This window comes from Nanorana parkeri, unplaced genomic scaffold (genome assembly GCF_000935625.1).
Source record: "Nanorana parkeri isolate BGI_ZX_2015 unplaced genomic scaffold, ASM93562v1 scaffold146, whole genome shotgun sequence".
Taxonomy (NCBI): Eukaryota; Metazoa; Chordata; class Amphibia; order Anura; family Dicroglossidae; genus Nanorana; species Nanorana parkeri.
Window position 1 is genome coordinate 1,170,068 of NW_017306414.1, and position 15,193 is coordinate 1,185,260.

Consider the following 15,193-nt stretch of genomic DNA (forward strand, 5'->3'; position numbering starts at 1 on the left):
ATATATAGTATATATTGATTTTTCATGATTCGGTATTCTTAGCTAAAATACATTTTCCACAAGCCCATTTGCCTTTAGTAAATCATCCCTAATGGATGGATATGCAGTAAAAACAATCCTATACCTGTAATAGATATATTTTAAGATTTCCAGCACACTTCATATGCCTGCTCCATATGCTAACTTGTCACTGTGCTGAGAGAGTTGATGTCCAGTAAATACACTGCTAGATGAGCATAGCTGTTGGTTAAATTACCATGCCTTCTCTAAAGGAGGTCATGCATGTACATCCCTAAACCATGTTTGTTTGTTTTTTTTGTTTTTTATTTACCACCTATAATAAAAACGTACCACCATTGCTATACATCACCCACTTTAAATAAAAACAGATAAAGTTAAATTTGCAATACAACCCCAATTCCAACAAAGTTGGGACGCAGTGTAAAATCTACATAAAAACAGAATGCAATGATTTACAAATCTCATAAACCTATATTTTATTCACAATGGAAAACAGAAAACATATCAAGTGTTTAAACTGAGAAAATGGACCATTTTAAGAAAAAGAATAAGGTAGTTTTGAAATTGATGGCAGCAACACGTCTCAAAAAAGTTGGAAGAGGACAACAAAAAGCTGGCAAAGTAAGTGGTACTTACAAGGAAGAACTTGTAGTACATTTTGCAACTAATTAGGTTCAATGGCAACAGATCAGTAACAGGATTGGGTAGAAAAAGAGCATCTTAGAGAGTCAGAGTGTCTCAGAAGTAAAGAAGGGCAGAAGTTCACCAACAGGTGAAAAGCTGCGTCTAAAAAATGTCGAACAATTTCAGAATAATGTTTCTCAACATAGAATCACAAAGACTTTAAATACATAATCTACAGCAGGGCTCAAAATTTCCACTCGCCCGCTCGCATTTGGCGAGTGATAAAAAATCTGGAGAAATCTCTGTGCGCAAGGGACAAGGTCAAAACACATTATTGGATGCCCATGATCTACAGGCCCTCAGATGGCACTGCATTAAAAACAGGCATGATTCTGTGATGGACATCACTGCATGGGCTTAGGAATACTTCCAAAAAGTCTGTTAACACAGTTCTCTGTGCCGTCCAATAATGCAAGTTAAAGCTCTATCATGCAAAGAGGAATCCATATCTGAACATGATCCACAAATGCTGCCATCTCATCTGGGCCAAAGCTCATTTAAAATGGTCTATCACAAAGTGGAAAACTGTTCTGTGGTCAGACAAATCGAAATTTGACATTCTTTTTGGCAACCATGTGTGCCGCATCCTCCAAACTAAAGAGGAGAGGGACCTTCTGGCTTGTTATCAGGGCTTAGTTCAAAAGCCTGCATCTCTGATGGTACGGGGGTGCATTAGTGCTTTTGGAATGGACAGCTTGCACATCTGGAAAGGCACCATCAATGCTGAAAGATATATCCAGGTTTTAGAGCAGCATATGGTCCCATCAAGACAACGTCTTTTTTAGGGAAGACCTTGCTTATTTCAGCAGGACAATGCTAAATCACATACTGCATCTATGACAACAGTGTGGCTTCATAGTAGAATAGTCCGGTTGCTTAATTGATCTGTCTGCAGTTCAGACCTTTCACTGATTGAAAATATTTGGCACATCTTGAAATGAAAAATATGACAAAGAAGACCCAGGACTGTTGAGCAGTTAGAATCCTATATCAGGCAAAAATGGGACAATATTTCTCTCCCAAAACAGAGTGTTGTTAAAAGAAGGGGGGATGCTGCACCAAGGTAAACGTGGTCCTGTCCCAACTTTTTTGAGACATGTTGCTGCCATCAATTTCAAAATGACCATATTTTTTCTTAAATTGGTACATTTTCTCAGTTCAAACATTTAATGTTTTTATTTTCTATTGTGAATAAAATATGGGTTTTGAGATTTGCAGATCATTGTATTCTGTTTTTATGTAGATTTTACACAGTGTCCCAACTTTTTTGGAATTGGGGTTGTATATATTTTCTTTCAATGCCAATAGGGTAGGCTTCATTTTATGTTAATGGATTTTGCATTTTGTTTCTCTGAACATTTTTCTTTATTAGGAAAGTAAATTATGAAGCAGGTGGAGCAGGTGTTCGCGCCAGGTCGTTATGGAGAGTGGAACCTCTCAGAATCAGGTAATCTTGACAACGTTTATAATCTGTTTATTTAACCTATAGTATAGTTTGAAGAGTAGAGCTCAATGTTTAATTTTTTATTACCTCAGTTGGAGCGGAAGCCACATCCGATGGGGGCAGACATTTCGCCTTCGCCATATTACAACTGGGCAATATTTGGCACTAACAGAGGACCAAGGACTAGTGCTACAAGGCCGAGCAAAGTCGGATACTAAATCATCAGCTTTCTGCTTCAGAGCATCCAAAGTGAGTTTTTTCAGCATGTTATGCATTAAGAAAGAGATTAGTTATTTTAAATAGGAATCTTGACGTATAGACATGTTGTAAATGTGCATACAGATACTCCTCGCTTAACGACTTACCTGTTTTGCGACCACTCGCACTTACGACCGTCCTCCGAGCGACGTCCGACCTCGCGCGCCAGTGCGACGTGTCGCCGGGGGAAGTGACGTCCTCCGTTCTTCACTGCGGGTCCCTGTGAGTATTTTCATTGCCCGATGTACAGTACACTGTTCGGTACTGTACATCGGCAACGCTATACAGTACTGTACTAATGCAGTACAGTACTGTATAGAGTTCCTCACTTAACGACCAATTTGTTTAACGACCTGGTCGTAGGAACGGAACTCGGTCGTTAAGTGAGGAATACCTGTGTATATATATATAGATATCTATATATCTATATACACACACACACTACATTGCCAAAAGTATTTGGACACCCCTCCAAATCATTGAATTCAGGTGTTCCGTGAAAGTTGATATATTGTACTGGACGTGTGTAATATATATGTAGTACATATATACAGCACACACCTCCACTACATTACAGAAATAGATTTATAATTCTCCCCTGCTAACATGAATAGGTTAAATTATGACCCATAGTACATAACATGTAGTTGTACTATGGATCATTTAAAGTCACCTGTCCCTTTAAAAAAAAGTATCGGTAATTGATATCGGCAACTACATGAGGGGAAGTACTTGTACTTGTACTTTGTCATGAAAAAGTGGTATCAGGACATCCCTATATATATATAATTTTATTTACAAAATTGAGGTACACGGATACCTGTTATAAAAAATCATTGTATACAAGGCAGTAAATTAAGTACCAATGCACATGTAACAGTGTTGCCATTGAAGATAGAATGTATGTTTTGTTGCTTCAAAGAAGAACATAACAATTAACAATAAAAAGCAAGTAACAGTTCTTTTGGTTTCAGCCATTATATGTGTCAAAAACTTTTAGTAATGACAGAGTACGTTATCATAGCTGTGAGTGTCATTTTTATACAAGGAGCAGTCATGACATAAATACTTATAAACCTATCAAGACCAGGTCATCTAGCATATACTGTAAACATTAGTCAGAGAGCTGGTGTTCACAAGAGTGTGGGCATGAAACCTAATCTCCCCAAAGTTTGTCAAATTTAGCAGGTCAGCCTCAGGACTCATAGGTTAACCTGTAAATAGGTAGGACTTTATTAACTGACCTTTTCCAAGCGTTGAGATGTAAGACCTTAGTAGATGCAGGACTATAGTTTTTCTCACATAAAAACATTTTTTCTGCTTCTAAATTTAACCCACCAAAGATACCCAGTATACGTGATGCAGGTTTACATACATTGGGGATAACAAAATTGTCAGAGGTAAAAGCAGTGACTTGTTTTCTAAGAGGTCTAATTGTTATAAAGCCCTAGAACATATGAAGAATATCCTCCTTCCCTTCTTGACATTTGTGACAGGTTGGTGAGTCATGGCTACCCATTTTAAATAGTCAGCCAGGCGCGAAAAAAGCTCTATGAAAGCAACATAATTTGTTTAATGCAAAAATTACTGTACTAAATCAGGAATCAGAGAATCCTTCCTAATTGTGTTAAGTTGAGTCAGGAATATCCCTGTCCCACTGTTCTCTAAGTCAATACAATCTGGAAGGTTTTCTACGACCAAGGATGCCATCAAATCTGGAAACCAACTGTCAATTCTGAGGTTAAAGCAGCATAAGTTCCAATGGGGGAGGAATGAAAAGCTACATCATGCAGCCAAATCTGGGCCTGCAGTTGTCATTTATCTACAGTTCTCCCTTCAGCACAAAGAAGGATTTAAAATATATATATTGGGATATATATGGGAATATAATAAATGTAGCCGAATGGGGACTGTGTGGAACATTTAAAAATGATTCAAGCTCTGGGTTATACTAAATGAGGTTGTTAGGGAAAAAGGTCTTGGATGTTGTGGGAAGGTCTACAAACATTGTTTCTAAATCTTTTCCTGCCAGAACCATGTTTGCAACTTTTTCACACAATTAAAATGCATATTTTAGGCCTGTTGATTACATAACCCCCTCTAAAATTATATATTTTCTTAAAGCAGTGACCCGATAGAATTAAATCTACATAAGCATTACAGTGGTAACAGCCAAAAGAATTGTGGTGCCCTCTTTAGTGGGAAGAGTTTTTCTGTGTATGAGGTTAGAGAGAGTTGCATACAAAGAGACCACTGGTGCTGGTCTTTTGGTGTTAAATTTAATCTTTTAAAAATAGTTGCAAAATTTTTAAAATTAAATTTAAACATTTGACTTGTTCTTGCTAGTGAAGATAACATTGTCTGAAAAAATATTCTATATCTATAAACAATTATTTAATGAAGGTTAAGGTTTTGCTTGTTATACTTTTCAGAGCTACATCAGAATCAAAAGTTTAGTGAAAGTATGACATCATGTCATATGTGTCATGTTTGACTGCCTCTTTAACAGATTCTCACCATAATGATCTACATGATTTAATAGTGATGTGCTTTTTAATTTTGTTCCTTTCTGGTTACCTCAGTATCTCAGATTTGTTGATACACAGCTGGCCCCTTTTTCAAATGAAACATAGTAAAAGAGTATTTTATACAATTTAACTCCCTATAATTTACATGCTCCTATACAGGTCACCTTTGTTGGACCGTATTAACAGAATGCTTTGATGGCAACCCATAAGACCACTGTATGCAGTGTGATTGTTTCTGGAGCTATAATAACTTCAAAAGCACAAAAAGTCAGACAAATAGAATGGTTATGTAGCACTCTAGGTAAAGATTAGGAGTTTGTGAACACAGGGAATAGTCAGGAATAGCTGGCATGCTAATTAACAGGTAAAAATTAGCATAGTTTGTGTCATAAATAATAATGCTTAAAAATGCTAATTGCACTTCCTTCAGTGTAACAGACAATTTTGTACACCCAACTGACACTCTTCTTTTTGATTTAGGAAAAACTGGACTCTGGGCCAAAGCGAGACATAGATGGAATGGGAGTAGCAGAAATTAAATATGGAGATTCCATTTGCTTTATCCAGCATGTAGACAGTGGCTTGTGGCTCACCTACAAAGCCCAAGATGCCAAAACAGCAAGACTGGGACCACTTAAAAGAAGAGTAAGAAAACAAATTACATCTGAGTACTTTAAAATGAAAATAAAGGAAACCCTTTATTAAAGGAAAATACAGGAGATAATGTTAAGTAAATGAACAGCTCCCAGCCTATCTGGTTTTGGATGTGTGTGAAATATCAAAAAAAGACATCCTTAGCTATGTACAAATTAAGTTTTTTTTTTGCTAGGTGGCAGTCTGCGCTCTCTTTTAAGGTATACCATTCTCATCTAATAATCTCAGTTAATGCCCTACACGCTACTGGGCAGCCTTTCACACTTCCAGAGAATGTTTGCATAGGAACAGGGATTCTTGGTTTGCCTATATTGCATTACATGTGCAAGTTGGCTAATTGTGTCAAAGTGATCCCAAAGGCTTAATACTTACATGCACATATCCTATGTAAGTGGAGTAAAAAAAAATTAGAGGTGCACTGAAATAAAAATTTCAAAACGAAACCGAAATTAAAAAAATGTCAGGCAGAAAACAAAAATGTTTTTTTTATTTTAACTTTTTCAAAAAAAAATTATAGGTAGGGAAATATTAGGGTTCCCTTTTAAAATAGAAAAAGAGATTTGTAACACAGAGTCCTCAATCTCTTTTTCTGTATCCCCAGTTATAAATGAACAGGAATCCTCTATGAGTGTTCCTGTTCATTCATAACATGAGAACATAGTGTGTTTACTATATCCACAATTATGAATGAACAGGAGGTAATGTAGATATAGTCAACATACTCTGTCCTCAATTATTTACAAACACTCAGCGATCGCTGAGTGTTTGTACCTCGTTCTCCATCCTGAGCAGAGCTCAGCCTGCTGTGACAGAGCTGGCTGTCTCCGCCCACATTGCTCTCCTCTGATCTGTGACAGGAGACTGAGCGGAGCGTGGAGGAGAGACACCAGCCGCCCACAGCGCTCTCCACCAGAAGCATTCGGCCACCTGTGACAGTTTCTCTTCTCCCCGCTGGGACACAGAGCAGCGCCCTGCTGGGAGGAGAAAAAGGATGCACCGCTGTATCGGCCAGAAAATAGCATTTTCGGCTTTTAGCCAAAAGTGCCATTTTCGGCCAATATTTTTTCGGCGGCCAATATATTTCGGTGCATCCCTAAAAAATAAAAAAGTATTTGTCAAGTGGTCATGCTTCTCCTGCACCTTATTATATTTTTCATATTCATGTTTAGAACTAAAGACAGTGCAGTTTAGACACATCTGGTTTATTAGAAGAACACATCTTTTATTAGGTCAGGTTTTAAACCTTTCACACCACCATTCCCTGATTATCTAAGTCTAGCGGTGTCTCCATATACCTTGTAGATTGTCAGAGGCTTCAGCTAATCCTTCACCTTACTTCGGCCGCCGGAGCACTTTGGTTCAGCCGAACCGAAGGGCTGCTATATGGGCTATTCAAAATAGCCCATACAGCAGCCAAAGCACTCAGCCGAGCTGAAGCATATGTATTCCGCTCGGCTCAGCCGAAGACACTGCAGGAGCAGAAGGTTCTCTTCGTAAATGTAAACGGACAGTGAAAAAAAAACAACGCGAGGTCCTCCTACCAAACCATACCATACCATACCCTTTAGGTCCGGTTGTAATGATAGGAGGGACCCCCTCAAATTAAAATTCCTAACCAGACCATTAATCCGAGCACTGGCAGGGCAGAAAAAAATAACAAAAAAAAAACAGTGTGTGGTCTAAAAGGTCTGGTAGGTATTTTAAGGGGGAACCCCAACACCAAAAAAAGTAAAAATAAAAAGAGGGTGCCCCCTAAAATCCCATACCAGACCCCTAATCCAGGCAGCAGCCTGGCAGAGCAAAAAAGTGGAGGGGGGATGAGCGAGTGACCCTCCTCCCTTCACCATACCAGGCTACATTCCCTCTGCATTCGGAGGGTGCTTTTCCAGCGGTTCCCCATGGAAAAGTGCTTTGTCCCCATACCAATGGAGATAAGGGCCTCTTCCCCACTAACCTGACCCGGTGGGCGTGGGAGTCTCCCTTGTAGCTCTGTCGCTGGTGCTTCCATCTTCTCTCTGGCTTCTTAACCGCACGCGACGAACTCCCACCAAAAAATTAAATTCTTACAGGTGATGACCGAATGTAAACAAATGGAGGAGTCAACCGTGACGTCATGTCTGGCTCCGCCTATTTTTTGTCATACGACAGGCCACTGTCCCCAAATGACTTGTCATACAATTTGTTGTCATACAATGACAGGCCACTGACCTGAGGACAGTAGTCTGTCATTGCATGACAACAAATGGGCGGAGCCAGACATGACGTCACAGTTGACTCCTCCCATTTGTTTACATTCGGCCTCCATTTGTCAGAATTTAAATTTGCGGCAGGAGTTCGTCACATGCGGTCGGGACAGCTAGCTTTAGGATTTATTTATTTTTTATCGTCGAGTGGGCATTGTCCTGGACATTGTGACTGACACTGGATTACTTCGTATGATTTTTTTTTTTTTTAAAGAAATAGCCAAAAACTTCAGTTGTGGTTTTTTTCAATTCAATTAAAGTAGTTTTTCTAAAAGTCTGGTCTCTTTATTTACATTTCGATTTAAGCCTTTAATCAATGAGTAGGAGTATAAATTCCCCCACTCCTCATTCACAAAAGGGGGGCAGCATATGGGTGTTCTTTTTCTGAAAGGGGTAACCCTGTGCAAACAATCCCCCCTACCCGCAGACCCCCACAACCACCGGGTCAGAGTTGTAGGGAAGAGGCCCTTAACCCCATGTGCATGGGAAAAAAGGTGCCTTTGCAGGGGGGACACTTGCTTGTCCCAGGGTTTGGGGGCACTTGCTTGTCCCCCCCCCCCCCCTTTCCTGCCCTGCCAGGCCAGTGCTCGGATTAAGGGTCTGGTATGGGATATTAGGGGGGACCCCATGTTATATTGTTCCCGTTTGGGGGGGGGTTCCCCTTAAAATTCCTAACAGACCTGAAGGGCCTGGTATGACTTTTGAAAGGAATCTCACTCCCACTTTTTTTTTTATCTTTAACCTAAAGGGTCCGGTATTCACTCAGTGTGAACTGCTGTTGGCTCTTATGAGTGTGGTCACGGGAATACAGGAGAAATCTTCCATTGGATATCCCTCAATTTGGAGATATTTTGTCCCACTTTTTTTTGTATGTGTGGGGCAGGAAGTAAAAAGGAAATTTCCTTCTTTAGGGCGCAGATGAGAAAAAAACTTGTCAGTAATTGTAACCATACTATATCTGAAGTAAAAAATTAAAATAATTGGCTTTAGATATACTTTAATTGATGGGATAGCATGAAAAATCAGGCAAAATGTAAAGTTTGAAGTTATGAATCTATATAAAATTGAATTCAAAGAGTTCTCTAAAGAAAGCAGGAGATTCCAAAAATTACACCTGAACTGACCTACTGTATATCTGTTTAAATCTGAACAGGCAATTCTGCACCAGGAAGGTCATATGGATGATGGCGTCACTTTACAGAAGTGTCAGCATGAAGAGTCCCAGGCTGCTAGAATCATTCGTAACACCACAGGCCTCTTCAGTCAATTTATTAGGTATGAATTACTCAGCAGTGTCTATATTTATCAACTTAGCACGCTGCCTTGCTCTTATGTCTACTTGTAGCATCTTAAAGGGGAAACAAAGTTATCGGCCTTTTGCCATAATGTGCAAGTATGCAGAGCATATTTGCACATTATGGCACACTTACTCTGTGACATCTGCTATCTCCCTTGTAGCTCTGTCGCTGGTGCTTCCATCTTCTCTCTGGCTTCTTCTGGGTCCAGGAGTCTTTTGTCATCCTGATTGGCTGGGTTGGGATAACACAACTCTCATGCATGCATGTTTTTTCCAGACAGGGTTTGACAGTGTTTTAAGGAAAATTCCCAGATTTTCCTGTGAATCAGTGAATGTGATTTTGATGCAACTAAAATAATGTCAGCCTCTTTTTTGCCTTTCACATTTATCTGGTTTAAACTGTGGAGCCGGTGTAGTCATTTCTGTAAAAAGCTGCTTCATGAAGCAATGCATGCATTTTGTAGGTTACAAATAATTAAAGATTTTTACCCTTTTTTTCCACTCAGAACTTAATACAGATTGGTTTCAGAGATGGGGGAATTTAGTAAAGTTTTGTATACTGCATTGTCAGGGTTTTTCTGTTATTTCACTCCATCTTGTTAAGGAAACATTGAGAAAACTACCAGTGTATTGTATTCTTTTATTTAGTGATTTGGATTCTCTAACGGGGAACAATCGGACAGTAACAGCCCCCATCGCCCTGCCTATTGAGGAGGTAGTTCAAACCCTGCAAGACTTGATTGCTTATTTCCAGCCTCCAGAGGAAGATCTAGAACATGAAGATAAACAGAATAAACTCCGTTCACTGAAAAACAGGCAGAACCTTTTCAAAGAAGAGGTAATATATAAAGTACCATTAAGCAGTATGGAAATCTTGTATTTGATAACTAGACATGTAAGCCAGCAAAACAATTGTTTAGTTTTGTTTCGGATGTTTCTTTATTTAGTTTTTTTCGGGTTTTATTGCAGAAAAGTGATATTATATGTTTACTTTGTTTCTTTTTCATTTCTGAAACCACAACAAAAAAAACAGTGTGGGTTCCCCCCAAATTCATACCAGACCCTGCTCTGATTTCCTGCTCTGCCAGGCTGCTGCCCGGATTAGGGGTCTGGTATGAGACTTCAGAGGGACCCCTTTTTTTTTATGAAAGAGGATAGCCAGATGCAGATTTACATCAGGGATTCCCCATAACATTCCTACCAGACTTTCCTCTTTCAAAAAAAAAGGGGTCCCCCTGAAGTCTCATACCAGACCCCTAATCCGGGCAGCAGCCTGGCAGAGCAGGAAAGGGGGGCGAGCCCCCCTCTCCCCACACCATACCAGGCAACATGCTCTTGGCATCGGGAGTGTGCATTTCCAGGGGGACCCCTGCAAAGCACCTTGTCCCCATGTCGATAGGGAGAAGTGCTTCTTCCCCACAACCCTGACCCGGTTGTTGCGGGGGTCTGTTCACTAAAGGGTTAAATGAAATGAAAATAAACACATTTTTGACAATAACACATTTTTGACAATTCCTTTATTCAAAATACATTTAAAAAAATGTCACACTAAGTAATTCCAACGTCAGCCCACAATTGGAAAAAACAAACAAACACTCCCTGATGCAATGTGTACATCTGGCAGTGGGCAGAAATAAACAAAGCCTGCTATAGGCTATTGAAAATTGAAATGCCCAATAGCAGGCTGGCTAATGCTCCGCCCACTGCCTGATGTCAGTCACAGAGGAGCGGACCTGAGAGAGAACTTTCTCTCTCAGGTCCGCTCTTCTGCAATAGCCATTCTGTTATTGGCTATTTTAAATGGCAATTGCCAATAAACAGAATGGCTATTGCTCCGCCCACTACCTTCTGTCAATCAGCAGGAGCGGACCTGAAAGAGAACTTCTCTCCCAGGTCCATTTCTCTGGGACCTTTTATATATATGACACCCGGAGCGGTTACCGGATGTCACCCCAATGAGACGTCACCGCGTGCTTGCGCGACAACGTCATCGCACACGTGCGGCGACCTTTTGATACCTGCCGGCGGCCGTCTTGGTGATGGACTCCGGCAGAGACAGGAGGAGACAGTCACCCGGCAAGATAAGGTATGCCGCCGGGTCCCCTCCTCTCTCCTGATACTGTCGGGCGTTCGGTCGATGCCCGACTTTTCAGAGGGGGGTGACACCAAAATGACTGTCAGTCATGTTGTTGTCACCCCTCCAATGGTGTCACCCGGGTGTGGGCCACACACCCTGCACCCCCTTGTGATGCCACTGCATACATACTAGTTGTAGAAATAATCAAATGTTTTTATAACTATTTTACATTTTTATAGTCTGAATAACCAAGAGAACTTAAAGTAAAACAGGTTAATTTAACCTCTTGCCGTCCGCCCGTTGTAAAAAAACGGACGGACGGCACTGCAGCATTGGCGGGTTGCCGTCTCCAGACGGCATTTTTTTTCTGCTCGCGCGCGCCCCCTAGCGGGCACGCACGGGCAGAAAAGACCCGACCATTGCACACACCCGTTAGCGGGTGTTTCACATATAGGCGATCAGCGTCTCCATAGCCCGCCAATCGTCTATATGTGCTCGTTTGCGTCCGGGGTCCCGGGGAATCCCGGGACCGGCTCGGAGGGCGTCAGGAGGAGGAGGACGGGAGATCAGCTCCTTGCTGATCTCCGTCCGGGCTGTGAATGCAGAAGTGATGTGTATTACATCACTTCCGCATTCACCTGTCAGTCATCTGACTGCTATAGCCAGAGAGGAGAAGCTGATGAAGCAGATTTCTGCTTCATCAGCTTCTTTTGGGGTCCACAGGTGACATTAGAGGACCTGTCAGTGTCCATAAAGAGGACCTGTCAGTGTGCCTTTGCTATTATATAGGAGGATTGTTTCCCCCTATATTTTTTTTTCAATTAAATTATTTATTATTATTCATTAAAACAAAACGAGGTTATTACATCATCTTTCACGTACATTTAGGTATCTAATTATGTAAATACTTGATTACAATAAGATTAAAAGGAACATTAACAGCATATCATTTCCTAAATACTCTACCTGAAACTCAATTATTACCATTAATCCTTACAAAATGTAATATCCAGACCCCATAGTGGGGTCACATAATAAGGAAAAAAGGGTGGGGAGGGAAGGGGCAGGAAAGCACTGCATTTAACACCGCGGATGTCAACTGGTTAAAACATCAAGAAAACTGATCCAGAAAGTCCAGGAATAGCTGTAGCACACAAAGGTGTGCACGATTGTCCCGGCATCCCTGCAGTATGTTTGATAAATATGAGTACAGGAATTCTAAATTTAATGCAGTATGATAGATTACTGTGTACTTTGATCAAGAAGCAAAATATTGTTTTAACATGAAACCAGGCTACTGAAGTTGCTAAATATAACCAACTTTTTAAATACTTTCCCAAAGGGAGAGCAGCCATGTGTCACATCACAGGAGTAAAGCATGTTTTATCCTAAAGGAAGAGGTGTGGTCATGTATAATTCATATTTTTTGTCTGCAATCTTTCTTATGCCTAAATGTTAGATGCATGGTTACCCTATAGATAGTTAATCCTTTTTAGATGCAAACATTGTTTAGCAGTCTTTTTAAATATGTGTCTCATAGAACATTTTTTATGCCATGCTGTGGACCATGGTGAGCATAGATGATGATTAAAAGTGGTATAATTACAATTCCAGTAATTAGCAGAAAGCTAAAGGCCCTCCTATTGATCCTTTCTACTGCACAGAATGCAATTATTATTTGATTAATCTATTTGTTGTTCCAGCAGTTGACATTTCTGCTTCCTCTATTAGGGAATGCTGGCTCTGGTACTAAATTGTATTGATCGCCTAAATGTGTACAGCAGTGCGGCACACTTTGCTGAAATTATTGGGGAAAAAACTGGGCCAGCATGGAAAGAAATACTGAACCTCTTCTATGAATTGCTAGGTAAGTGATCATTTAAAAAAAAAAAAAAAACACACAGTTTTGGTAGCTTTAGGTTTATTAACTAGCTGTTTAAAAGTCATAGTCTGCTCATGCTAGATTTTACACATATTCTTCCTTACAGTTCAGGAAGGGGCTTTTGATCTCATTACATGCCATGAAACAAGCAAGAAAAGTAGTAGATATAGAAGGGGAACAACCTTGTCAACCTAGTTGAAAAAATTTACCTGGGTACCTTTGCCCCATAAGCATTTCCCTTGTCCAAGGATTCCATACACACTATATTGCCAGTGAAGGGAACTATAGTTCCAATGAAGGGAACTCTTAAGGCATCAGCATACCATGACATTTTGGACAATTTCATGCTCCCAACTTTGTGGTAACAGTTTGGGGATGGCCCCTTCCTGTTCAAACATGACTGCGCACCAGTGCACAAAGCAAGGTCCATAAAGACATGGATGAGCGAGTTTGGGGTGGAGGAATTTGACTGGCCTGCACAGAGTCCTGACCTCAACCCGATAGAACACCTTTGGGATGAATTAGAGCGGAGACTGCGAGCCAGGCCTTCTTGTCCAACATCAGTACCTGACCTCACAAATGCGCTTCCCGAAGAATGGTCAAACATTCCCATAGACACAATCCTAAACCTTGTGGACAGCCTTTCCAGAAGAGTTGAAGCTGTTATAGCTGCAAAGGGTGGGCCAACTCAATATTGAACCCCACGGACTAAGACGGAGATGCCATCAAAATTTTCCTCTCATCCATTTATAGTCAACAATAATAAACTAGGCTAATGTACCTTTTTTTCTCCTCTTCCTCCTCAAGGGCACAGAGCAACCACTTGCCTACAAGTGCTGCTAATGCACCCTTTTCCTTTTCTGCTAATTTCACCATAGTCCAGCCATTTGGTCTTGAAGAGTTGGAGGAGTTATTTTGACACTGTTATCCCCACGGCCAGTCCACAGAACTCTGCACTGTTTTTTGATGTGTCATTTTTAACACATCTTATGCTGAAGTGTAAGAACAAATGTCCCAAAGTCACCTCTATGTCCATTGTCCTAATGCTAATATGAACACTGACTTTTCCCTACATGCTGCGCCATTTTCAGATTTGTCAAAATGTGTAGGGTGGAGTCAATAATGTAATTGAGCTTAGCAGCATGCTCCTAGCTTCCAGAGAGACCATGGGAGAAGGAGGAAATCGGGCATATAAGTTAGTGCTATGAATAGCACTGAAAATTATCAGTATAAGGTCAACATATTTTGGGGATTTTACCCAGTGACGTTGGCATGCACATCTTTGACACCTGGAAGAATAGTAGCGTTTGGCACACAAATCTTGGTTTGCTACTGGGTGCCACAGTTGAATATTTGCACAATATTATGAATTTAATTATCTTAGATGGATACTTGCACAATTGCAATAAATTGCATTGGTTTCTATTGGTTACCACAGATGGTCATTTGCACAAATGCAGGAGCACTTGTTTATATTTGCATATCACTAATTCTCTTTGTTTACACATGTAATATTTATATTGGTATTATACATCCAGTAGGATATTACTGATGATTTTTTATTTTATTCAGGTAGGTTTTATCTAGACACCATTTAAATTGGAGTATTAGGTTCAAGCAATCACATGATTGCTGACTACATCAGAATACAAGGAGACAAGGCCACTGGAGGCATAACTGCAGGGGGAAACCCCATGGCCTAAAGCTGCCAGCCCTTCCACACTGCAGGGAGAAGGACAGATCGCTGCAAAAGGAGGGCTAAAATTCTATGGTCAAGGGAAACAGTAGGCAGTAGCATAACATGATTGTAGAATCTTAAGCTGGCCATACACTTATGGATATTCTATAGATTTTTTTCTATCAGCCTATGGTCAGATGGAAAAAAGTGCAACATATTCCTCCATCTACCCTAAACTGTGTGGATGGAGGAATCTCCCACTGGGCAAAGCTTCAGTATCATGCTAGTCAGCCCTGCTGGCTCTCAAAATACCTGAACAATGCTTGCATTCAATCAGATTGTTCAGGTATGGTATTGTTAGTATTTTGAATTTTATTAATTCGGCAAGTGGGAGCCAGTGGATTGGCAGGGGGGGGGGGGGGGGGGC

General features: G+C 40.6%; 1 protein-coding gene across 1 annotated transcript in view; it reads left to right on the plus strand.

Moving 5' to 3' along the window:
* The window catches only part of RYR3 (ryanodine receptor 3), a 609,228-nt gene that overhangs the window by 192,522 nt on the left and 401,513 nt on the right, over positions 1-15,193 (plus strand). Inside the window, exons 9-14 of the mRNA XM_018554200.1 lie at positions 2,078-2,152; positions 2,242-2,398; positions 5,416-5,580; positions 8,986-9,107; positions 9,778-9,967; positions 12,938-13,073. Coding sequence (XP_018409702.1) covers positions 2,078-2,152; positions 2,242-2,398; positions 5,416-5,580; positions 8,986-9,107; positions 9,778-9,967; positions 12,938-13,073 — 845 coding nt within the window. The remainder of the gene's footprint in view (positions 1-2,077; positions 2,153-2,241; positions 2,399-5,415; positions 5,581-8,985; positions 9,108-9,777; positions 9,968-12,937; positions 13,074-15,193) is intronic.